This window comes from Taudactylus pleione, unplaced genomic scaffold, assembly GCF_031769625.1.
Source record: "Taudactylus pleione unplaced genomic scaffold, aTauple2 ptg000032l, whole genome shotgun sequence".
In the NCBI taxonomy this organism is placed as follows: Eukaryota; Metazoa; Chordata; class Amphibia; order Anura; family Myobatrachidae; genus Taudactylus; species Taudactylus pleione.
The window spans coordinates 48,095,020-48,120,874 of NW_028284434.1; the positions used below are offsets into that span (position 1 = coordinate 48,095,020).

At 46.9% G+C, this 25,855-nt stretch overlaps 1 protein-coding gene across 3 annotated transcripts in view; it reads right to left on the reverse strand.

Annotated features, from left to right (window-relative positions):
• COG7 (component of oligomeric golgi complex 7) overlaps positions 1-20,527 on the reverse strand; it is a 100,687-nt gene extending 80,160 nt beyond the window's left edge. Inside the window, exons 1-5 of one of the 3 annotated variants that reach the window (XM_088452058.1) lie at positions 20,380-20,527; positions 13,003-13,182; positions 12,770-12,918; positions 12,582-12,698; positions 10,408-10,576 (exon numbers count right to left, since the gene is read on the reverse strand). In XM_088452058.1, coding sequence (XP_088308184.1) covers positions 10,408-10,576; positions 12,582-12,698; positions 12,770-12,918; positions 13,003-13,168 — 601 coding nt within the window. In that variant the 5' untranslated portion in view covers positions 13,169-13,182; positions 20,380-20,527. Of the gene's footprint in view, positions 1-10,407; positions 10,577-12,581; positions 12,699-12,769; positions 12,919-13,002; positions 13,183-20,147; positions 20,315-20,379 lie in introns of those variants that run through there. The other 2 variants (XM_088452061.1, XM_088452060.1) reach the window with 2 other exon arrangements.
• Positions 20,528-25,855: the final 5,328 nt, after the last annotated feature.

The following is a 25,855-nucleotide window of genomic DNA, read 5'->3' on the forward strand; positions in this document are numbered from 1 at the left end:
GGTTAGGTTGATATATGCTCTCTGTTGATGTTTAGGGTTAGGTTGATATATGCTCTCTTTTGATGTTTAGGGTTAGGTTGATATATGATCTCTGTTGATGTTTAGGGTTAGGTTGATATATGATCTCTGTTGATGTTTAGGGTTAGGTTGATATATGATCTCTGTTGATGTTTAGGGTTAGGTTGATATATGATCTCTGTTGATGTTTAGGGTTAGGTTGATATATGCTCTCTGTTGATGTTTAGGGTAGGTTGATATATGCTCTCTGTTGATGTTTAGGGTTAGGTTGATATATGATCTCTGTTGATGTTTAGGGTTAGGTTGATATATGCTCTCTGTTGATGTTTAGGGTAGGTTGATATATGCTCTCTGTTGATGTTTAGGGTAGGTTGATATATGCTCTCTTTTGATGTTTAGCCTTACCTCCCTTCCATCAACTTCACCCCTTTGCACTCCACTATGCCTTCTTATATAGACAGAAACCTCAGTTCCACAGATCTCTCTGCAACAACTGCCAGTACCACATCCTAATCACACCCTACAACAGACCCGGATCATCAGTTGTTATGCAAAAAAACAATAAACAGTAAACACTCCTCTCAGACCGCACTGCCTGCGGTGGTCAATGCCAAATCCAAAGGTCCCTTCTCGCCTCTAATTCTCTTGGACCTCATGGCTGCACTGGGCACCACTGACCACTCACTTCTCATAGAAAGTACAGTCCGGTTTGTTATCGTGCTTTCATAATCGCGATTCGGTGTTCATTTCCCTGGAACCATCTTCTCTCCGCTTTATGTAACAGCTGGAGTTGCCCAAGCCTGTCTGCTCTTTTCTAGTTATATTTCTCTTGGGAGTTAATAATAATAATAATAATTTTATTTATATAGCGCTTTTCTCCTAAAGGACTCAAAGTGCTTTACATTTACAGTACAAAATACAAAATAAGCTTAAACAAGGGACATTAGTGAAACACTTGGGTGAATAGGTGAGTCTTGAGTCTATTTTTGAAGGATTCTAGAGTGGAGGCCTCTCGAACTGTGCAAGGAAGTGAGTTCCACAAGGTTGGAGCCACAAAACTGAAGGCTCGACCCCCAGACGAATTCCGGGAGATTCTAGGTACTGTTAATAGTCCTTCGTCAACGGATCGCAGTAATCGAGTGGGACAGTAAGGAATCAGAAGCTGCTTCAGGTACCCTGGGCCATGGTCACGAAGGGCTTTGTAAGTTATTAATCCAATCTTGAAAGCAATTCGCCATCTGACAGGCAGCCAGTGAAGGGAGTAGAGAATGGGTGTTATGTGGCTGGAACGGGGCTGGTTGGTTAATAGCCTGGCAGCTGCGTTTTGTACCATCTGCAACCGGTGTAATTCTTTTTCTGGGAGACCGAGGTAGAGGGCGTTGCAGTAGTCTAGGCGTGATGATATAAATGCATGTATGACTTTAGGCAGATTTTCTGATGGAATTAAGTGCTTGATTCTGGCTATGTTCCTCAGATGTAAGAATGAGGATTTGATTGTGGCTGATACCTGATGTTTAAGTGTCAAGCCACTATCCAGGACAACACCAAGATTCCGCACATGGTTAGTGTATTGTAATTCTGAACCCCCAAGCGTAAGTCCTGTTGGTTGGCTATGCTGTAGCCCTGACTTGTGACCTATCATAAGAACCTCTGTTTTATCAGGGTTCAGTCTCAGCCAACTGGCACTCATCCACTCCTGAAGCCCAGCTAGGCAGCCATTTAGGTTTGTTATTGGGTCCTTTGTACCCCGAGCAAAGGACAGGTAACAGTTGTGTATCATCTGCATAGCAGTGGTACACCAGACCATGACGTCTGATTATTTCACCCAATGGTAGCATGTATACTGCAAAAAGCGTGGGAGATAGTATAGAACCCTGTGGGACACCGCATGGAAGTGACACTGGTGATGAAGAGTTTACTCCAGAAGTTGCTTCAGACTCCAATATAATCGCCATACGGATGACACACAAATGTATCTCTTCTATCTGGACCTCTTACGAAGTGTGTAGGGCTGCGCTGCCATAAACTCAATCATCTCAGGAGCCAACAGAAACCACCTACCTGCATCTCTATTTCTGCTGATGACATGACATTAAACTAGGGATGTGCAGGCTCGGATAGGTTCGAGTTTGCACGTGGAGTTCGGATTTTTCCCTCCAAAAAAACGGAACTCAGAACGAGGCAAAACGTCATCTTACATGGACGAACATCATCATTCCTGGACAAAAGACCAGGAATGATGATGTTCGTCCATGTAAGATGACGTTTTGCCTCGTTCTGAGTTCCGTTTTTTTGGAGGGAAAAATCCGAACTCCACGTGCAAACTCGAACCTATCCGAGCCTGCACATCCCTACATTAAACCCCTCTAAGCTCGCAGCTGAGCTGATATCGCTGTGTCAGCATAAACATTGGGGACAGTTCTAAGCTTATTAATTATATCTAACAAACATCACCAGAATACATATGTATGTATTATACTGCAAATACTTTAACTCATGCACTAATTTCCCGCATAGACTATTGCAATTCCATTCTTACTAGCCTTCCCCAAACCAGACTTTCACCCCCCACAACCCAGTATCAGCACATCTCTACAGCTGCCCTGCTCTGACAGTTCCTACATCGGTTAAAATAATGCTACAGACACAAATATCATTATAAAAACTGCAGCAACGTACATTTCTTCCCTTATATTTCCCAAATTGACCCTTCTGCTCTGTGCCTTTCATCCACACTCATTACAAAGATTTTCAGGCTACACCCACCCTGATAAAGCTTATGAAATTCCCAAACTCCTTCCTTGATCATCCTAGATGACGTTACCTAATTACTACCCCGGCACACAGTTCACTCAAACATTACTTTTATTCCCCTTCTATCTTCAAACAACCTTGTGACCCCCAAACCAATGTTGCTGTGTGAGTGCATCATATAGCTATCCTAAGTACTTCTTCCATTGTTATCTGGCTGGGCCAAAATGCAGTATGTGGCAATTAAGACTGTATTACCCTCCTATTTTCCTATGAAAATCTAATCTCGCGTGAATAGCCAGTATTGTTTTATTACTAAATTTGTTTCCATTTATAATGTACTGTGGTGTAAGATGGTGTTTTATAAATAAATGTTTGATATTTGCACATAGTATCTGTGAGGAGTCCCTGAGTGTTGAGAGTGTGAATGTAGTTGTCTGATCTGGGAATATAGGTGGGCTTGAGCCCAGAGAGTACGGTGTCCCACCTGCTGTATAAGGCAACCTTATTTCTTCTTCTTTCTACATGTATGAACCAGCTTATAAGGTTCTGTCTAAAACCAAACTTATAGTGTTCCCCCTCCTCCAGGACCACCTCATCTAACCCACCACACTCACCTGTCCCACAAATCCGCTGCCTGGGCATCATCCTTAATTCCTCCCTTTCTTTCACTCCCCACATTCAGTCTCTCATAATCCTGCCGCTTCCATCTTTACAACATTTCTAGAACAAGACCCTTCCTCGCCATGTTGGCCACCAAAAGCCTCATTAATGTAACTTGTTATTTCCGGCCTAGATTACTGTAATCCCCTCCTCTCTGGGCTTCCTCTCACTCGTCTCTCCCCACTTCAATCTATCATGAATGCTCCAGCCCAGTGTCCTCACCTGTCTCTACACTCTCTGTGAGTCCCCCCCCCTCTGAAAAAAATTGGAGTCACTGGCTCCCCATCCACCAGAGTTCAGTTTAATCTCCTCACCCTCACATATAAGCCCTAAATTCCACCACTCTCTCCTACATCTCCATCCACTATGCTTCCCGCCCTCTCCGCTCCTCCACTGACCACTGCCTCACTTCCAACCTGATCTCCTCCTCCCGCCCCTGCATCCAAGATTTTTCCTGTGCTGCCCCTCAACTCTGGAATACACTCCCTCGCTCTATCAGAATTTCAGCCAGCCTCCACTCTTTCAAACAAGCCATAACGACTTTGTTCAAACCTATCAGCCATCATAATTCTACTACAAGCCTATCAGCCATCATAATTCTTACTACAAGCCTATCAGCCATCATAATTCTACTACAAGCCTATCAGCCATCATAACAGTCTACTACATGCCTATCAGCCATCATAATTCTACTACAAGCCTATCAGCCATCATAACAGTCTACTACATGCCTATCAGCCATCATAATTGTACTACAAGCCTATCAGCCATCATAATTCGACTACATGCCTATCAGCCATTGTAATTCTACTACAAGCCCATCAGCCATCATAACATTCTACTCAGCACCTCTGACTGCCCACCTACCTTCTTCTCTCACAGTTACACTTCCAGTCTCCTTTTTTTCCCACTGGTGATCCTGTCTGCCCACCCATTGGGTACATACTCACCGATTGCTGTTTGCACCCTACTCCATCCTGTGAGACCCATCTTGCTTACTTTTCAAGCCTTAGTGAGCCTGTTTCCTACACCCCCCTCTTTGGTTTATTTAGGGTATGGATATCTTTTGTATTTTTGTAATATTTATATCATTTTGTTTTCAGCGTATAGTGCTGTGTACACTTTGTGGCGTCTATAAATAAAAGTTAATAATAATAATAGCTCCTGACCCTATTTCAAGGGCCTGAGTGAACTGAGGTTAGCCAGGTCTGTCACCAGATACAGGTTCTGTGCTAAAGGGGATAACAAGTGTTAGAGAGAGAGGGGCCTATTCATCATCACTTCATTTTTACAAAAGTAGGTGAAAACGCACATTTTCAACTGCAATTGTAAAAATTAAGTTATCGGGCCATTCATCAAGAAGGTAAAGCAGAAGATATCACAGATATCTCCTACTTACCTTCCTTTTGCAGAATGGCCCGCTGTCCCCATACACTAGTATCACAGATATCTCCTACTTACCTTCCTCTGTCAGAATGGCCCGCTGTCCCCATACACTAGTATCACAGATATGTCCTACTTACCTTCCTTTTGCAGAATGGCCCGCAGTCCCCATACACTAGTATCACAGATATCTCCTACTTACCTTCCTTTTGCAGAATGGCCCGCTGTCCCCATACACTAGTATCACAGAGATCTCCTACTTACCTTCCTCTGGCGGAATGGCCCACTGTTCCCATACACTAGTATCACATATATCTCCTGCTTACCTTTCTCTGGCGGAATGGCCTGCTGTCCCCATACACTAGTATCACAGATATCTCTTACTTACCTTCCTCTGGCGGAATGGCCCGCTGTTCCCATACACTAGTATCACATATATCTCCTGCTTACCTTTCTCTGGCGGAATGGCCTGCTGTCCCCATATTATTATTATTATTATCCTTTATTTATATGGCGCCACAAGTGTTCCGCAGCGCCTTACATAGTACATACAACTAATGGGTGAACAAGAAACAAGTAACATACAGTACATTACAGTACAGGACAAGGACACAACTTATATACATTGCTGAAATAGTGATTAAAGCACTCACAATAAGCTGCCGGGAATTGGCGGTCCCGTGTTAGGTGCCCTAATGGGGAGTAGAGAGTAGAAGAAAATGTAAAGAGAAGCACATGAAGGAAGAGGTCCCTGCTCGTGAGAGCTTACATTCTAAGGGGAGGGGCAGACAGACAGGCGTGACACAGAAGGGGAAGATGGGAAGGAAAGAGCATGAGGTGGGTTAGGATGAGTGCTGGAAGGCCTTGATGAAGTAGTGGGTCTTGAGAGCCCGTTTGAAGATTTGTAGAGAGGTGGAGAGTCTGATGGGGAGAGGGAGAGCATTCCAAAGGTAGGGAGCAGCACGGGCAAAATCTTGGATGCGGGAGTGGGAGGAAGTAATCAGTTGGCAAGAGAGGCGGCATGCATTAGTTGAGCGAAGTGGGCGGGCGGGAGTGTGAAGGGAGAGAAGGTCAGAAATGTATGCGGGAGAGGATTAGGTGAGGGCTTTGTAGGCGAATGTAAGAACCTTGAATTAGCATCTGAAGGGGAAGGGGAGCCAGTGTAGGGCTTGAAGGAGAGGGGAAGCAGATGTAGAACGTCTGGAGAGGAAGATGAGCCGAGCAGCAGCATTAAGAACCGATTGTAGTGGAGAGAGGTGAGAGACTGGGAGGCCAGCTAGGAGAAGGTTACAGTAGTCCAATCTGGATATGAGTGGAGTGGATGAGGGTTTTAGTGGCATCCTGGGTGAGGAAGGGTCTAATCCTGGAGATATTTTTTAGGTGAAAACGGCAGGACTGCGAGAGGTGCTGAATGTGCTGTTTAAACGAGAGGGAGGAGTCTAGGATAACTCCAAGACAGCGCACTTTGGGGCTAGAGGAGATAGTTGTGCCATCAATAGATAATGAAATTGTGGAAAGTGATGTAGTGGAAGAGGGTGGGAAGATGATCAGCTCAGTCTTAGACATGTTAAGTTTAAGAAAGCGCTGGGACATCCACAAAGAGACAGCAGAGAGACAGTTGGAGATACGGTTAAGGAGCTCAGGGGTGAGCTCAGGGGTGGAAAGGTAAATTTGAGTATCATCTGCATAGAGATGATATTGGAGGTCAAAGGAGTTAATGAGTTCACCCAAAGAGGATGTATATAGGGAGAAAAGGAGAGGTCCAAGAACAGAACCTTGGGGAACTCCTACCTTTAGTGGAAGTGGAGGGGAAGAGGAGTCATGAGAGGACACAGTGAAGGAACGATCAGAGAGGTAGGAGGAAAGCAAGGAGAGGGCAGTGCCACGTAGACCGAGAGAGTAAAGGATTTGCAGGAGGAGAGGGTGGTCTACAGTGTCAAATGCAGCAGAGAGGTCAAGGAGAATGAGCAGAGAGTAGTGGCCCTTGGATTTGGCAGCAAGGAGGTCGTTGCTGACTTTCGTGAGGGCAGTTTCAGTGGAGTGGAGAGATCGGAAGCCAGATTGAAATGAGTCAAGGAGGGAGTGGGAAGAAAGAAAGGTGGTAAGGCGGTTGTAGACAATACGCTCAAGGAGTTTGGAAGCAAAAGGGAGAAGAGAGATGGGTCGATAGTTGGAAAGTATGTTAGGATCAAGGGTAGGTTTTTTAAGAATGGGGGAGACAAGAGCATGTTTGAATGCAGAAGGGACAGTGCCAGATGATAGGGAGAGATTAAGGAGGTGAGCCAGATGGGAACAGGCAGAAGGAGACAGGTGGGAGAGGAGACGGGAAGGGATAGGGTCAAGAGTGGAGGTGGAAGGGGGGGAGGACCGGATGAGGGCCATGACTTCCTCTCCAGAAGCAGGGGAGAAGGATGTCAGAGTTGGTGAGACAGAAGGGGAGGGGTGGTAAGGGCAAGGAGGGGGAGGAGTGCTGAGGGTCAGATGGGATATGATGTCCTCACGTATGGAGTAAATTTTAGATGTAAAGTAGGTGGCAAAGTCGAGGGCAGAGAGCGAGGAGGGAAGGCAAGGAGGGGAAGGGCAGAGTAGGGAGTTGAAAGTGGCAAAGAGACGCCGGGGGTTTGAGGACTGGGAGGAGATGAGGTTCTTGAAATATGTTTGTTTGGAGAGAGACAAGGCAGCACTGTAGGAAGAGAGAATAAATTTGAAATGGAGGAAGTCAGCCTTAGAGCGTGACTTTCTCCACTGACGCTCTGCAATTCTTGAACACTTTTGTAGGTATCTGGTGCATTTGGAATGCCAGTGCCCATACACTAGTATCACAGATATCTCCTACTTACCTTCCTCTGGCGGAATGGACTGCTGTCCCCATACACTAGTATCACAGATATCTCCTACTTACCTTCCTCTGGCGGAATGGCCTGCTGTTCCCATACACTAGTATCACATATATCTCCTGCTTACCTTTCTCTGGCGGAATGGCCTGCTGTCCCCATACACTAGTATCACAGATATCTCTTACTTACCTTCCTCTGGCGGAATGGCCCGCTGTTCCCATACACCAGTATCACATATATCTCCTGCTTACCTTCCTCTGGCGGAATGGCCTGCTGTCCCCATACTCTAGTATCACAGATATCTCCTACTTACCTTCCTCTGGCGGAATGGCCCGCTGTCCCCATACACTAGTATCACAGATATCTCCTACTTACCTTCCTCTGGCGGAATGGCCTGCTGTCCCCATACACTAGTATCACAGATATCTCCTACTTACCTTCCTTTGGCGGAATGGCCTGCTGTCCCCATACACTAGTATGGGGACAGAATTCTACAAGCTCCGAAAATATCATATTTTTGGAGCTTGACTGCAGGAGCATTTGCCATCTTCAGATGGCAAATGCTCCTGCTCCGGGCTTGCAACCCGTGCTGCGAAGATGGAGGCCCTTTCGGATCCCTCCGCCCCTGTCTGGCTCATTCCACCGGACGTCGGGGCTATTGTGCGCATGTGCAGTCCCGTCACTGCTCCGAAAAGGAGCAGTGAAGCCGCTCGCGGGGACAGATGATTTAGCATCAGCTGTCACCACTCCGGCAGCAAGTTAGAATGTTAATTATCGGGGTCGATAATTAACATCATGAATAGGCCCCTAAATCTTTCTTTTGTGACTTTTTCATTTCTCAGTAGCAGACAGTGAATTCTGGCTCTGGAATACGTACCCTGAGTTGGGAAGTATCTTGCTTTCATTTTTTTGAGCTCATGACTGCAAAATGTTACGGTTTGGCTTTGAGAAGAAGCTCAGACACAGCATGAAGGACAGCAACATTAGCTAAGGCTTCTACCAGCATAGCAGCCAATATTACAGCTCTCATACAGGGAGCGCCCTGTGCTACAAGACCAAGCAGTGAGCTTTATTTACACTCAGGATTCTGTGTCAAGAATCCTAATATACTCTTCTCTCATAAATGGTGTCATTTTATAACAGGCTAATTTGGCAAACCTAAAGCCGGAACCCACAAAAGTTGGCATTTATGGCTACAAGTTACCTTTTTTTCAAATACCTCATCATATGATAACATATTCAGTCAGTGTATGACTATAGAGGCACAGGGCAGTAACGCACAGGATAGTACGTTTTGTGCAGTAGGTTCACATAATAAAATCCTGTCCAACCTCTAAACTGCTGTAATCCCCAGAAGCAGCAAATGTGAGGCTACCATACATCATGTCTGCGTTCTTCTAATAAGCTCGTCGGGTATTACTTCTACTCTCACTGGCTTTATATACATTATCCAGTAGTCATATAAAGATAACAAACCATATACCATTGCCATGTAAGACCACCCACAAAACATAATTATTTGCTTTACAGAACAAAATGGAGAAATACAGATACATCGTCATACACGGTGGCTACATTCGCGCCAAACAGCCCTTCTCGGCATAGCATGACCATGGCGACTTGCCCGCACCGAGCGTCTCTTTCACTGAAAATATGAATCATTTTTTGCACAAATAAAACAACTGGTAAGTAACAAAACTAATCTGCTAGATTACACTGATTAGTTTAATGTGTGACATCTGTATATCTGTGTGCGACGGAGTCTGTATACAAAGTGCTGCGATGCAGCAGCCGCGGCTATTCTCACACTAAGTCCGTTTCGCTTCATCTGCGACGTGTTTCAGACTATTTCCTGTGCAGTGAAAGTTGCAGCCCAGCGTCTATAGTACACTGTGAGGGGTGTTACGCTGCGCCTGCGATGCGAATAACATGCACAATTAAAAGAAAAAGACGCTACGCTACTCCACTCGGTGTGGCTCTGTAACGCCGGGTGTCCTGCGCCGTATGACATATTGACGTGAGGTGTATGAGGACACATCTGTAGCACCACATAGGGATCCACTGATCAGAGTGATGCAGCTTCCATTGTATGCAGCAATCACTGAGCAGTGTATAACACTACTACAGTAGGTGGCATATAGAGCAACTTCATCTCTGTCTGGTGGATATAAAAAATTGCCTAGAACCGCTCGTATGGAATAGCCCCTAGGAGTTGAAATCAGAGTAACACCTATTCGCTCTAACCTACTGTCCCTTTGCCTCATCCCTACTTTCCTTCCTACCTCATTAGCCCCCCTGTTCTCCCTACTCTTACCCCTCCTTTTTAGAATGTAAGCTCACATGAGCAGGCCCCCTCCTCTAGTTTCATCCCTCCCCTATTAATATCACTAAGTAAGCCAATACTGTAGCCATATGGATGTAACTATGCCCACTAATGTAATTATATTACACATGTAATTGTGTCACTTTGTGTACCGTTTTGTATCATTGCTCTTTATGGATTGGGTAACTCTGTGGCACCCTATGATTAAATGATGATAATAATACAGATATCTATATAGGGTATAAGTTGCATCAAGCTGTAGGAGCTGTAATGGAAACCCCGTCAAACAAATGAATCACAGACATTTATCTAAATTAACATACAAGAAATAAAAAATGTGTTTCTGGTCCATACAATTTAGCCAGTAACATATGCTATTTTAGTAGAATGACATGTCAGCCCAGCTATGTACTGTACACGTTATGTTCTTACCTGTAGATTGGCTGTTGAAAGCTGCAACTATCTGTGGACTGCACATAGCTTCCAATCGATTCTTCAGAGCCTCTAGGTACACACATTTCTCGGAGTAATCCGGAGTATCCACCAGCATTGCAAGGCTCACCTGCATACTGGTCAGCTTCTCAGAGATTACACTGATGTTCTGTAAATGAGAAACTCTCCTCAAACCTATGCGTGTATATTAAGCATCTGACTACATCGCCTATTGTTTCACAGTTAAACAAAAAAATACATATATTAGATGCGGGAGTAAAGGAAGACTCTAGTGTACTCACAGATCCACAACATTAGGTTACGTTATAAGTAAAGAGTGCATGTGATTTTGGTATTCCATATACACTGCAGTGCCAAAAGTCATGGGATAGCAGTATGTAAAGGTGATGGTAGGTGGTGTCGCTGTACTGTGACATCTTGGTAATGCCCGTACCTACATCAGCTGTAATCTGACATTTTGTGAGTCAGTTTGGCTAGGCTGCTCATGGCAGGGCGATGTGAATTATCGAGTTCAAATGGGGCAGTGGGTGCTTGACAGATAAGACATTCCATTTCCGATGTTATGTGGGCATTCAACATTCCTCAATCTACAGTGTCACGTGTGTACAGGGAATACCTCATGGAAGGCATTACCGCCCGCCATGGACAGTGCAGTAGCTGAACACGGGTACATAATGACCATGACCAGCAGTGCTTTGTCAGAAATGTCCTGGGTAACAGATAAGCGACAATGTCTCAAATCACATCCACATTCAATGCAGGAGGGGCCAGACGCATATCCAGCAGGTCAGTGCAGCGTTCTTTAGCTTCCATGGGATATGGGATCAGGAGACCCACCAGAGTGCCCCTGTTAACACTACTACACCGGACACATCGCCTCACCAGGGCTTGTGACGTCGCTAACTGGACCTCAGAGGACTGGCAACATGTGGCATGGTCCAATGAGTCATGGGTCCAGCTGTTTCGGGCTGATGGTAGGGTTCGGGTGTGGCACAGACCCCATGAGGCCATGGATCCCAGTTGTCAACAAGGCATTGTGCACGCTGGTGGTGGTTCCATAAGTACGTTGCATTGCTTGATGACCATGTGATATTCGAAACTGCTCTATATTAACATTGAGTATAAATCTGAAGTATCTTACTACTATCTCCATTTTGCCGGTTTAGAGGAGGCCCTACACGATACTAGGCATCTGTCCCATGACTTTTGGCATTTCAGTGTAGTGTGCATGCAAAATTTCGTGTATCTGAAATTCTTCATTATACCTTGTAAAAGTGACAAATTGTTTTATGTTCCTCACAGAAGTTTTTTCACTGATGGTTTAACCTCATGCTACACTGTTAGGGAGACAGGACAGACCCGAGCCTAGCAGGAGAGGAGGAGGAGGAGGACCAGGACCGCCGGTAAGAACACAGTAAGTATGGGGACGGGACTGAACCAGGGGGTGGGACAGAGCAGAAGGCAGACACTGAGGTGTCTGTGTATACTGTATACCGTGTGTATATATATATATATATATATATATATATATATATATAGTGATAGAAGCACTGGAGAAGTTAGGGATGGCATGTATATGTGTCCCAGATTCCTGTAATATGTATCTTAACCCCCAGGAAGAGTCGGTTTTACAAACAGATCTGAGTGTCGGCTTTAGGTAAAAGCCGGATAATGGGTCCTGGGGGTGTGGGTGTGAGAGAGAAGGGAGGGCTCCATCCACAAGGCCGCTTCAGGTGTTGGGCTTTTCAGCCTGAGAGCAGCCTAAGTAATGATTACACCTGGAAGTGGCTCATAAGAGCTGTGTAGAGTTTTGATGCAGTGTCTCACACACCTTGGGGAGAACAGACATTGAGGTTTTGTTCCGAGACACTGTGACATTGGTATTTACTATATATGTGGTAAGGCAGTAGGCCCTGCCACATGTAGAGAGGGAGTTACCTGTCTAGTTAGAGCCCAGACACACATATATACATACCACTGCTGGGAACACGGTAAGTATGGGGGACGGGACTGAAAGGTGTGTAGGTGTTCCACCATAGCACACATTCTAATTAAACAATGTGACACATGTGGGCAGTGTGTGTATATCTTAGATGAGGGCAATGAGGCAAGCTCCAGAGCTAGCCTAGAGCAAACCCCAACAATGAACCTACCTGTGATTTGAGGGTTTCCTCAATGTCTGCACTGAGTGTACTCCACTTATCAGCTTCCTGAAGGGACTCTGAAGCCAGCTGCATGCGGGACTTCACCTTATCCATCTCCACCAGAACCTGGACAGAGAACAGACATGTTACGAGGAACACAGAGATTTCATGCCTGAGTCTGGGATGTGGCTGCTCACCTGCATAGACTGAGCTGTGTCCTGCTCAAACTTCTTGATGTCTTCCTTGACCAGAATCATTTGCTCTTTCAAGAATGTTGCTTCTTGCCTCAGAGCCTCCACGTCACGCAGCACACGGGGCATGTTCTGCAGGGCCTGGTGACTACTTTCTGTGGGGAAACATGGCGGTCACTAACGCACTTCTACACAAATAAGAGAGAGGTTTCTTTTGGGTAAATTCTAATCTTTAATACCTTCCACAGAGTTGTTCACCTCCTGGATGAATAACTGCAGTTTCATAACCAAGGTTGCAGCATGTGCGTCCACTTTCCCCGGGGTGTCTTTCTGCACAGACTTAAACGCAGTATTCACCCACTCTTTCACCTCAAAGTCATCGGCTAGGAACCTTGAGAAGTCCATGGTAGAGGGATGGCCTGTGGTGACAGCAAGCACCTGTAAGCAGGGAGAACTACTTCCTGTGTATCACATGCATATGCAAAGCAAGCACATACAAATCACTATGTCAAGCAATATCTATTGACCCTGGTTTCCAAAACAATAGGGATATGGCTGCATCACTGTGTAAACTTTTAAACCTATACTTTTAAGAGTCATTGCTTTAGATAACAAGAGATATGGTAAGAACTTACCTTTGTTATCTCTGTTTCTACGAAGTCCATAGGGTCCACAGGGTTGACCTTGGGGTATAGGTTGGGAACCAAATCCGAGCACCACGCAGTGAAAGCTTTTAGCTCCCAGGATGCACTTGGGTCCACTCTCCCTATAACCCCACCCCCAGCCAGAGGCACCTCAGTTTGTAAGTAGCCAAAGGCCGGAGGAGGAGAGAAAAAGAGAGAGAAAACTGGAACACTCAATAACCATACTCACAGAAATGGGAGACGGAAAACCGGTGACCAGCCACACAGCCCATATGAAGCCAGGTGCGTCAGGGCGGGCGCCCTGTGGACCCTATGGACTTCGTAGAAACAGAGATAACAAAGGTAAGTTCTTACCATATCTCTACTTCAGGGTTCATAGGGGGTCCACAGGGTTGACCTTGGGGATGTCCCAAAGCAGTTCAACCAAGGGTGGGGACACTCCTGTGCTGAGAGGAGAATCCGTCGCCAAAAAGGAAGCATCCTGAGAGGCAAAGGAAACCAATGCCTAGAACCTTAAAAAAGGTGTGGACAGAAGACCACGTGGCCACCTAGTAAGGCAACATAGCTAAGGCGCCACAGCGAGCCGCCCACGAGGGTTACATGGCCCGAGAAAAAACAAGCATCAACAACAGAAAGGCCTACCCAAGGGAGGCCCCTGAAGAAGACATACGAGGCCATCCAGCCAACATCTGGCTATAGGCCGGCCATCCTTTCCTGTTAAAACCAGAAATCTCAGACCACCAATAAGGAGTCAGATTTCCGTAAGGAACCTCAACGGATCACATAAATCCACAGAGGCCGGACCACAGTCAATGAGGCCACACCAGCCGAGAGGACTGGGGACTGAATGGTCGTACCATAAGTTCCAGAATAATATGGAACCTAAAAATCACTAAAAAGAAACACAGGGTGAGAGCAACTCACACCCTGACATGATGCCCTCCAGAAGAGGGAGCCACATGAAAACGCTCCCAATTCCGACACTCACCTGGGTGATATAAACTCCCTGAGAGAAAGAGAGAGCCTAAGCAATAGACCATGTAATGGTTATCACAACCAGCGGTTCCATAGACCGTCCCCGGAGGGAACGAAGAACCACTACTAACTCCCAAGGAGTCCCTAGGGAGGACAAATGGAGGAATAATCCAGAAAACACTCCAAAGGATGAACAGGATACCAGAGCGGAGCAATTTCATATCTTAATTATACTGACAGTGTAGAGATCCGCACTGACAGGAAGGCCAGGCCGAGGGTGCAACCCAAGCCAGCCGGAAGGAATGCCAGAATATCAGGAAATCCTGGACACCGGAGGATTGTATCGACAGGTACAATACCATAAAAATTATGATTGCCACAGTTTGTGGTAGGTCCCAGCAAAAGCTGATCCATGTGCTCTAATCATTCCAACGAATACAAAGCCAGGGAAGCCGTAAGACCACTGTAGGGGACGCAGTGAAAGACAAGCGACCCAGGTCCAAGGCAAAACCAAGGACCCTGAGATAACAGGTCCGGGCAGTGAAGCAGCAGGAATGGAGTATCGATGGAGAGACTCTGATAATCCAAGTACCCCTGACATCTGGGGCAATCAGGAGCCACCAGCAAGAAAGCATCTCCGTCTCGATTGAAACACTTCCCACGAGGAAGAAGGGAGACCGGATAAAGTCAGAAGGCCAGGAGGGTCACCTCAGGGGGGCCCCCCTGCTCACCAGGAGATGAAACCTCTCTTGGGGAAGAGACTAGTCCCCGGGATGCACTTCTGATGGCTGAGGACTTAATATGAACGCTGCCGAGATGGTCGGGAGGAGACACTCGGACTATGACCGAATGTGTGACATACCTGTCATTGCCACCCAACGAACAGTGTTGCTAAAAAGGAAGCCACTGCCCTGACCCTGCTGGACTGAACTTTTTCAGGTTCACCGGGAAACAAGAGTTATGCCAGAGTGAAGGCCCAAGACAGGTTAAAGTTCCAACAAGTTAATTGACAGGGTGGAATCGACAGACGTCCAACTGCACTGAAATGGATGCGAACCAGACACTGTCCGTAGCCAAGAACGAGATGACCATAGCCACCCGGAAAGGGACCGACTTGCCTCTGGAGAGAGCATCATCGTTTGAACAGTGATCCGACAGAAAAAACTTGTTCCATCTGGAGATACGCCAATTATGGAAAGGCCTGGAATGGAACTAAGCCCATTCCACCCTTCCAAAGGCAGACACTGAATAGTGGACCATGCATCCCAGAGTGTAAAGACAAATGTCGACTGCGTAGACATCCATGTACTCCTAATGGAAGAGTGGAGATGCCGTCTTACGCCAGAAGAATTCTCAGATTCTGAGAATCCAGCAGGGCTCCTAGGTGAAGAATACCCAGAGAGGGATGCAGGGAGGACTTTTTCCCCGTTGATTATACATCTGCACCCTGAAGAAGCCACAGTCATCCTGACCTGGCTGTAGAGAACCCCGGCGATCCTGCTAAGAGCAGGAGGCCGTCCAGGTACAGGAGCATTGGGATATACTGAACAGGAGAACTGTCAGAAAATCCAAAACGCTGGTGTACCCCTGTGGGGCTGAGGACAGTCCCAACAGGCAGAGCCCGAAAAATTGTAAGTGCTGTGATACAGCAAACCTCAGTCCATGCTGAGGCAAGGTCTCTGTAAGTACCCGTAGGCACGCGTCCTGTATATCTAGTGATACCATAAAGTCCCCAGGTTCCAAACATAGTATGATGGAGCCTAGGGATTGCCTCCTGAGCCCAGGTAGCTTTAGGAACTGGTTCAGGGAAGTGAGACAGAGAATAGGCCAAAGAGGACCATTCAGCCACCGCACCAGAAAGAAAGCAGAACAACCAGTCCCTCGCTGAGAAAATGGGGATGGCCTAATGAGCTCCGCTTACCGCAACAACTGTATAGCTTTCTGGATTTGTAAGGCCCTGTTCGGGTCTCAATAAGGGCCTGCGTACCATCACCTGGAAAGAGTCCGCCTGAGCAAAGAGAGGGCGTACCCTCCTACCCACGTAGCCGCGGCAACTTGACACTAGTACCGGGCGAACTGAGAAAATCGCCATTTCCCAGTGGTAGGCCTGTCTCGTCAGGCTGAAGAGATATCCGTAGGTTCAGAAGCAGGATCGGCTGGCAGTCCAGGCCTGCTCGGTACTGGATATGTCGGCCCTCGTAGAGGCCGACAGTCTATGAAGAAACAGACCTTTAGGCTGACCCAGAGGACAAAAAGACTTAACAGACTTAGTCTGAGGCCTTGTAGTGGGCATAGCTGAAGGCGGTAAACTTGTCGTTAGTAATACTGCCAATGTTACTACAATCCTGTCAAGGTCAGGACCAAACAAGATCTACCCTATAGATGGTATCTGCACCTCTGCATTCCCAGAGCGCAGCCATAGGGTATTACGGAGGATACAGTTGCAGCCGGAACTCTGAAAGTTAGGAGACTGATATCCAATATAGGCATTTCCACCTACGACAACTGCATATATTACGTGAGCGACCAAATACATTTGAACCCCAGACGTGTTGGAGGGGAAAAAACATTACAAATGCATCAGCTCAGTATGCAAGAGTATTAACCAACCATGCTATAACCATGGTAGGATGGGTAACAAGCCCTGAAAGCGAGTATACTGACTTCAGGCAGAGTTACCCCCTACGGATCCGAAGAATCCGACCACGCAGGAATGGGAGGCGTCAACGTCTGAAATCAGACGAGTAACACGCCCATCCACCCCAGGAGGAACTCGTGATGACCCTCAGGGAATTTGGGACAGGAGGCCAAACACTGTTGCAATACCTCGTATCTGGCAACAGCCAGAGTCCCGCCATGCGATCCACCCGCTAGTCAGCAACAGGGAACCCGAAGGCACGTAAGACTGAGGGTGTATGATACAAGTGCAGGTCAACATTCACTCTAACCAGAATGGACCTGCTTCCAGCCCCAAAGCAGGGATAATAATACCTGAAATAGGCTTCCCCCCGTGTAAGAGGGAAAGAGCCCAAAACAGTATCCAGTTCACGGCAGAGCCAACTGGGAAGTAACCACAGGGCGTCAACCACGCCACTTTGCGTTTCGTAGAAAACGACATCCACCCAGGGTGGCTGTGGTAATCCCTGCAAGGGGAATGACAGACTGTTGTGGCACCAGGGGGAATTCATATTCTGCGAAAAAACCCTGCAGGGAGCGGTAGTCTGTGTCACAGGGGAAGAGTGCAAGAAACTGCGAGATACCCTGAGATGAAAAGGGCAGTATGGTGAAGTAACCCCAAGTGAGGTACAACAATGGGGCCCGCCCGGCGATCCACAATTGAGAGGATCCCGAGAAAACAAACCGCCCAAGGGGGTCGTGAAAGGGGCCGGCACCAGATGACGCCACACACAGAACCCTTTATGAAACAAATCCTCCGCACTAACACCTGCAGCACATGACTTGCAGGATAGTAAAAATGGGTGCAGTATAACGCTCTATCTCCTGGTCAAACATATCTGACCAATCTTGGCGGAAATATCAAGCAGCGCTATACTGGTCCTGACTGATGCCAAAATTAGCCGCAGGGACCCATTTTCAGCGTATGCAACACAGAGTTCCAACTAAAATGTGGCAACGTGCAGCACGCAACAGTATGTGACAAACCTCACAAATATTAACGAGTATATAAATGTGAGGTCTCAGAACCACCCTAAGTACAGCTGTATTAGGGCAGATAAAGAAAAGGGATAGATATACACTGACAGGTGAGAGAATTAAGTACAGACAGTCAGCACTAGCATAAGTCACATACCATGCAGATATATACATAAACATGTCATATAATATACTGCACTATTACACTGCATTCAACTTACCCAGATTCAGTGTCTGGGAAGGCTACAGCGCTGTGTACACTGACCTGATGGTGAGGTACGCAGGGGGACTGGACTCACTGCCATCTCCAGAGATTTCTGCTGCACCACAAGAAAATGGCCGCTGGAGACCTCAGAAGAAGTGTGGCCCGCGGAGGAAGCAGCTCAGCGACGCCAGACTATACTTACTGAAAGGCGCACTGAGCTGAGGGGAGGAGCCGCTGTAACAGGGAAGGCTGCCTCCCCTGGCCGGCTGTTAACCCCCGGGACGCCGGCTCCCTGCACCGATCAGTAAGTCCCTGGTGGTCTAGTGGACACACGGGTATGGGAGGGCCCGCCGCCACCGCCGGCGCCTCCGGTCTGTCCCCAGAGACCGGAGGCACAGGACTGCATATTAAATGCGCGGATCACCGCAAGCGGTGACCCGCGCCTTACCTGCTCCCCGTGGATCCGGCAGCAGTCCTGGGCGCCCGCAGAGTCCGGCTAGTACAGACTGTACAGATCTGTACTGGCGTCTCAGCGCCGGTGGGGTGACGGAGCGGCAGCTTAGACGTCCCATGGACAATCTGACGCTGCCGCTCTAAAAGTCCAAAGTAAAAAATAAAAAACTCTGTTCTTTGAAAAAATATATAGCTTAGGGGCTGTTAATCAGCTCCCCACTGCACTAAACGGTGACCCAACTCCGGCCGGGCACCAACTTAAACTGCGGTGCCTCTGGCTGGGGGTGGGGTTATAGGGAGAGTGGACCCAAGTGCATCCTGGGAGCTAAAAGCTTTAACTGCGTGGTGCCCGGATTTGGTTCCCAACCTATACCCCAAGGTCAACCCTGTGGACCCCCTATGGACCCTGAAGTAGAAACATTATTACAATAAACCAGGATTAGATCCAAAGGTATGCAGTCGGGAAGATGGCAGACCTAATCCCGACAGCCGGCTTTCCGACCGTCATATCCCGGCAAGGGTCTAAAGACAGGCGTTGACATGCCGACGCCTGTCACTAGACATACGCCGGGAGCCGAACGCCCGGCATCTCGATCAAAGGGACGCCGGGCGCCAACAGCTGTGGGGGGGGGGGGGGGAGGGTTAGATTTAGGGTTCTTGGGGGGGGACTTAGGGTTAGGCACCCCCCCGGGAGGTTAGGTTTAGGCTAGAGGAAGGGGGGTTTAGCATTAGGCAACCCCCCGGGGGACTTAGGTGTAGGCGGCAGGGAAGGAGGGATTAGGGTTAGGCACTGGGGGGGAAGGTTAGGGTTAGGCACCCCTAAGGGAGGGTTAGTTGGTAGAAATAGGTTAGTATATACTTACCTTTGACGATCAGGATTTCCTCCTCTGCCGGGATGCCGCTGACGGGATTCCAACCGCCGGGCGTGGGTCCGGCGGTAAATCATACCGATTCCGATCCAAATCACTACTGTTTATAGCAAACACACATACTGTATATATAAAACTAAATGTTATATACGGGTTGGATGCGGGGTGCGGGTAGTCAGGATCTCGGCTGTCAGAATCCCGACACCGGCAACCTGACAGGGCTGGTATACCAACACTTGTTGTTCAGTACGCTAACCCTCTGCCTACCCTAACCCTCCCTCCATGGTGCCTAACCCTAACCTCCCCCTCCCCGTAAACCTAGCCCTCCCCCTAAACCTAATCCCCCCCCCCACCCCGCTACTTACCTTCGGTAGCCCGGCGGTTGGAATACCGACGTCGGTATTGTGAAAGGCGTCAGGATTCCGGCGCCGGTAATATCAGCCTCGGCATTGCGGCCTCCGGGATACTTACCTTATCCCTTAATATACTTATCAAAGAAAGAGTAGATAACATGAAATAATTATTGTTACTATTATCTAATATTTCTTATCACAAATATATACTGTAGCAGCATGCAACATTACAGGGTTAATTTATGAAGCTTCCGATTGTGTTTATGGATGTTTCGACTAACAAGACACTTCTAAAAAAACAACTCAAACTATGCGATCAGTCTCTGCTGGAACTTGTAGCTCTATAGAAAGTGCAGATACACGGGATGCCTGAGCCTGGCAGTGTCCGCGCCCTGATTACAGGCACTATAGACTTAGATAGAAATAAGCATTGCCGGAACAGCGCCGCCATCAGGATACATACGGCCAGTGCAGGACTACACCGGGACCCTCACCCAATCCACCGGCTCTCGGGCAACCCGGCCACGGCTACAGTTCCGGGTTGGCCACGGAAACCATGGTGATACGACACTTCTAGTTCCGCCCGATTTGTTCACCCTCCGGAAACATTACATTCGCACATTTCGTTCCGAGCTTTCATTCAGTCTGGTTCACACAGCGGCAGTAGTAGTAATAATAGCTTTCCTGGCCTGCACCATGCCCTCTAAGGGGGAGAAAGTTACCCATAATTACACTTGGGAATAGTCACTGGGGACTCATAAGCTCACATCTGCCATATATGTTTCTGCAGTCACAACTTGGTGAAGCAGGACCTGTGTGTACACTACATCTATGCTGCACATTATCTATAGAGTCATGTACATCACTAGGTAATAGATCATGATGGAGAGTTCAGTACGCAGCCTGGCTTAGCACTTCATCTGCTCAAAGCCTGCTGTAATTGTAACTACATACAGATGCATTATGGCTACTTGCGCCACAAATGTGCACACGCATCGCGCCATGCAATTCCCCTCGCCTGCATGCTACACTACACAATGGCGCGCACCATACATTCCTATGGAGGCACGGTCGCGTATGCAGTGAAAGTATCCTCTCGCGGGCGCATATTTTGCACTATGCGTAGCGCAATTCGCCACGCCAGCGGCAACAATATAGCTGGGCATAACTAGCTCATGGGTAAAAACTAGGAAACAAATCGCTTTGGATGGAGTCTGAGGATAATATAAAACACATTTATAAGATAATATAAAACACATCAATCAGCTAGGCCCACTTTAAAAAGTTACCAAATAATACCCAGCAAGAGGCAAGGTGGACTCCATGTGGAAATCCAGTGATGAAAGCAAACCATTGATGGTCCATCTTCGATGGTTTCAGGCCATAAATGTTAAACATTGATTACACCAACGATAATGACTATCTGATTTTCTACCAAGACTAGAGTAACCACACATGAATTGCAGGTAGCTACATTATGATATTAAAGGGTATGCGGGGTATATCTGTTCCCTCTATGGCACAGACCATGCCCACATGTCACTGGTGCCGCAATATTGTCATTATGGCCACTGTTCAAAGCTGTAACTTGCAGCATTTTACAGGGCAGGGCTATGCATCATCGAGAGCCCCGGACACGATGTTCAAAGTTGCGAATCACATCACCCAAACTCTACGACACCAGAGATGGACTGGGGCGGGTGGTAGGGGGGCATGTGCCCCCCAGGCTGGACCACCATGTGTAATTTTGGGCTGCCTCTTGCTTTCCTGGGCCTGGCGGTGCAGGTGGGCCAGATCTGAGGCTGCTACCTATGTGTAACCCTTGCAAATTGTCCTTTACTGTTTCTGAACATGATGCAGCTGCTACAGGTAAGTATTGGTTTTACAAGGCTTTGCAGCTGGTAGGGACGCGAGAACGAACACTATTGTAGCTGTTCATGACAGAGACGTGGTGCGAGATATGGAGATGGGGCGACATGGGAGTGGGACTGATTCCACTGGAGCACATGTTTAATGTAACTGGAATAGCTGCTCTAGTAATATTTTCTTAGTACATTGTGGTGAAAAGGGATTTTTTTTTAAACACTGGCAATAAAAAATTGAAAGCCCAAGTTTTCTATATGTTAAACCACTTTGGAAGGATGGGCCACTGCTCGTGGACCATAATTGCCAACTCTCCCTGTTTGTCAGGGAGACTCCCTGAAACAGTAGCAATCTCCCTGACTCCCTGAAGAGTCTAACAATTTCCCTGATTGCGCTGTACACCCATTATAAAGCCGTTATATTAAAAACCCTCCTGAGACATATATATTCCATTGGGAGCATTAGTTCAATTTCATGCATTGGTTATAAGGCACAGTGATCTCTATGGCTACATGCATTTTCTGAAAAGTATCAGTGTGTTTTCATCAACAAATAGATCTTACTAACTGTTTTGGGGCTCGTTTACGTTTGGATGTAAGCAATGTTATGGCACGCCTCTCAGATGTAGCAGTATATTCCCACTTTAACGCGCACTCATAGGTGTTAAATTCACAATCTCCCTCAAATGCTTTTTCAAAAGTAGTCAGGTATGTCATGGACCAATGCTGTGTGCTTCCTCCCCAGGCTATAATTTGTTATCCAGCCCCTGCGAGCCACCCACTTCAGACGCTGTTACGACTTTTCCTCTATAAACCTGAAACCTGCTTAAGGATCACAATATGGGCTAAACTCCATTTCACAATTCTGCTGGTGCCTATTGTTAACCACCTAGGTTCTATACCATTAGGACATATAAACAGGTATGGGCCCAGGCGCCACAGTACCCTGTGTGTGAAGAATACAGTGAAGTCCTCCGTCTGGATCAGCACACAAAATACACACTGCAGAAGCAGCCAGCATGACCTTCATAAAGCTGAGAGGTTCAGAGAACTATGCCACATGGAAGTTCACTATGGAAATGCAGCTCAAGCGTGGAAGATGACAAGTACTCCAGGTGATAATCCAAATCCTGATGAAGTAGATACAGCCATGGGAATCAGAGGCTTAAGTGTGGAGCAATATGTGTATTCCATAATTCATGGGAAAGTGTTAGCACATGACATGAGGAGGGCTATTCAGTTCACTGTGCTGTTAGCCTGACTAAAAGATTTTTTTTCACACCCTCCTGATGGTACGAACTGAAATCTGACTAATGTGTCGGCTGCGATGCTGTTTTTCAGCTTAGCGCTGCGCTAACAGCCTCGCGGCTGGCATTTTGGTCAGAGAATGCCAGTTAGTGCGACTAAAGCTGGGTGTTTTAGTTGCGCTAACCACATTCTTTTACTTAAGTGGTTTTAGTTGGACTTCACACCGCGGGTAATTGAATAGCTCTGGGAACTCCTTCCCGAGACTATTCAGCATTGTGCTGAATAGCCCCCTAGGATGACCCTGCAGACAGCATATGAAGATAAAGGTTTCATGAGGAGAATAAACCTGACATATAATACAGTACTAAATTGAGTAAATGCAGAGACATAAGCACGTACAGTCAGGGGCGTTTTAAGTCTCTCTGATGGCGGCTCAGCAGCACTGAGCACTGTAGATTCTGGCTTCATGCCAGAATCTACAGCGCATGCGCGTGTCTCCGGGAAAATGGCGCTCGCGCCCTCTTTCCCGGGGACATTTTTCTGCGCATGCGCAGATCACTGGAAAAATGGCCGCCACCATTTTCCCAGTGAGTGTTTGCTGCTCTTCAGCGCCAGTCCAGCGTTACGGAACAGCACTTCGGGAATCAGCGTAGAGGTAAGTAAAATTACCTATGGGTGCAGGGTGTGTCCCATTATAGATACGCCCCTGCGTACAGTACTGTACAATAGTTTTAGGCAGGTGTGGAAAAAATGCTGCAAAGTGATAATGCTTTAAAAAATAGAAGTTTTAATAGTTTATTTTATAAATTAACATAATGCAAAATGAATGAACAGAAGAGAAACCTAAATCAAATCAATATTTGGTGTGACCACCCTTTGCCTTCAAAACAGCATCAATTCTTCTAGGTACACTTGCACAAAGACAGGGATTTTGTAGGATTATAGTCAGGTGTATGGTTAACCAATCATACCAAACAGGTGATAATGATCATTATTTTCATATGTAGGCCTGATTCAGTAAGGATCGCAACTGCAATTACGCACGCAATTGGCCGAATGTTGCGTTCTGCGTATGCGTCGCAGTGCGCATGTTCGAACACTCCACTGTAATCGGGACTGTGATCGCAGTGACTACACAGACCCGTTGCAGAGTGATTGACAGGAAGTACCGTTTGAGGGTGGTGACTGGGCGGGTGGTCAGTGAAACACAGGCCTCGTTACAAGGGCGTGCATAAATTGGCCACTGCAATGCCATAAGCAGCTTGGGCTTTTACTGCGTGCGATGAGGTTAGCAATTCCTGAGTAAGGTCAGATCTTGTGATGCTGCGATTAGCCTCAATGTTACAGATAGTTTCACAGTCTTGCTAAGTATTACGGAAGTGTGTTAGGTAAAGGGGACGTCCTTATGTTAGGCTGCGATGGCATTGCGATTGCAATCAGCATATCTTCGCACTGAGACCGTGCGTAATCGCTGTTGCGGTCGCAATAGCGATCCTTACTGAATCAGGCCCACAGTCATGATACAGAAACAGCTGTGTAGGAGGCTTAAAACGTGTGAGGAACAGCCAAACTCTGCTACAAAGGTGAGGTTGTGGAAGATAGTTTCATGTCACAGGTCATACACCATGGCAAGACACAAGGTACAGTAGTTATACTGCATCAACAAGGTCACTCCCATGCAAAGATTTCAAAGCAGGCTGGGGTTTCAAGATGTGCTGTTCAAGCTCTTTTCAAGAAGCACAAAGAAATGGGCAACATTGAGGACCGTAGACGCAGTGGTTGGCCTGGACAAGGATGTCCAGCAGTGCCATTAGCTCAGAACTGGCAGAAACTGGTAGGACCCAGGTACACCCATCTACTGTTCGGAGAAGTCTGTCCAGAAGTGGTCTTCATGGAAGAATTGCGGCCAAAAAGCCATACCTTTAACGTGGAAACAAGGCCAAGCAACTCAACTATGCATGAAAACATAGGAACTGTGGTGCAGAAAAATGGCAGCAGGTCCTCTGAACTGATGAGTAAGGGCTGGAGAGCAGAACAATAATGCGTGTCTACAGGCAACAGTGAAGCCTGTTGGAGGTTCCTTGCAAGTTTGGGGCTGCATTTCAGTTGAGGATTGGGTCAAGATTAACGGTGTCCTCAATGCTGAGAAATACAGGCAGGTACTTATCCATCTTGCAATACCATCACTGAGGCGTCTGATTGGATCTAAATTTATTTTGCAGCAGGACAATGACCCCAAACATACAGCCAATGTCATTAAGAACTATCTTCAGTGTAAAGAAGAACAAGAAGTCCTGGAAGTGATGATATGGCCCCCACAGAGCCCTGATCTCAACATCATCGAGTCTGTCTGGGATTACATGAAGAGACAGAAGTATTTGAGCAAAACTACATCCACAGAAGATCTGTGATTAGTTTTCCAAGATGTTTGGAACAACCTCCCTGCCGAGTTCCTTCAAAAACTGTGTGCAAATGTACCTAGAAGAATTGATGCTGTTTTGAAGCCACAGGGTGGTCACACCAAATATTGACCTGATTTAGATTTTTCTTCTATTCATTCACTTTGCATTTTGTTAATTGACAAAAAAATAAACTATTAACACTTCTATTTTTGAATGCATTTTTACTTTGCAGCATTCTTTCCACACCTGCCCAAAACTTTTGCACAGTACTGTATATTGATAAGATGCTGTCCATATCTCAGCAATTGACATTTGTAGGAGTCCAAGTCGATGATGAGAAAGTCACAATGGCGATGCTACAGAATTTACAGCCTGAATTTGATTTCTTAGTAGTGGCTTTAGAATGAAGTGTGACTAAGCTATGAAC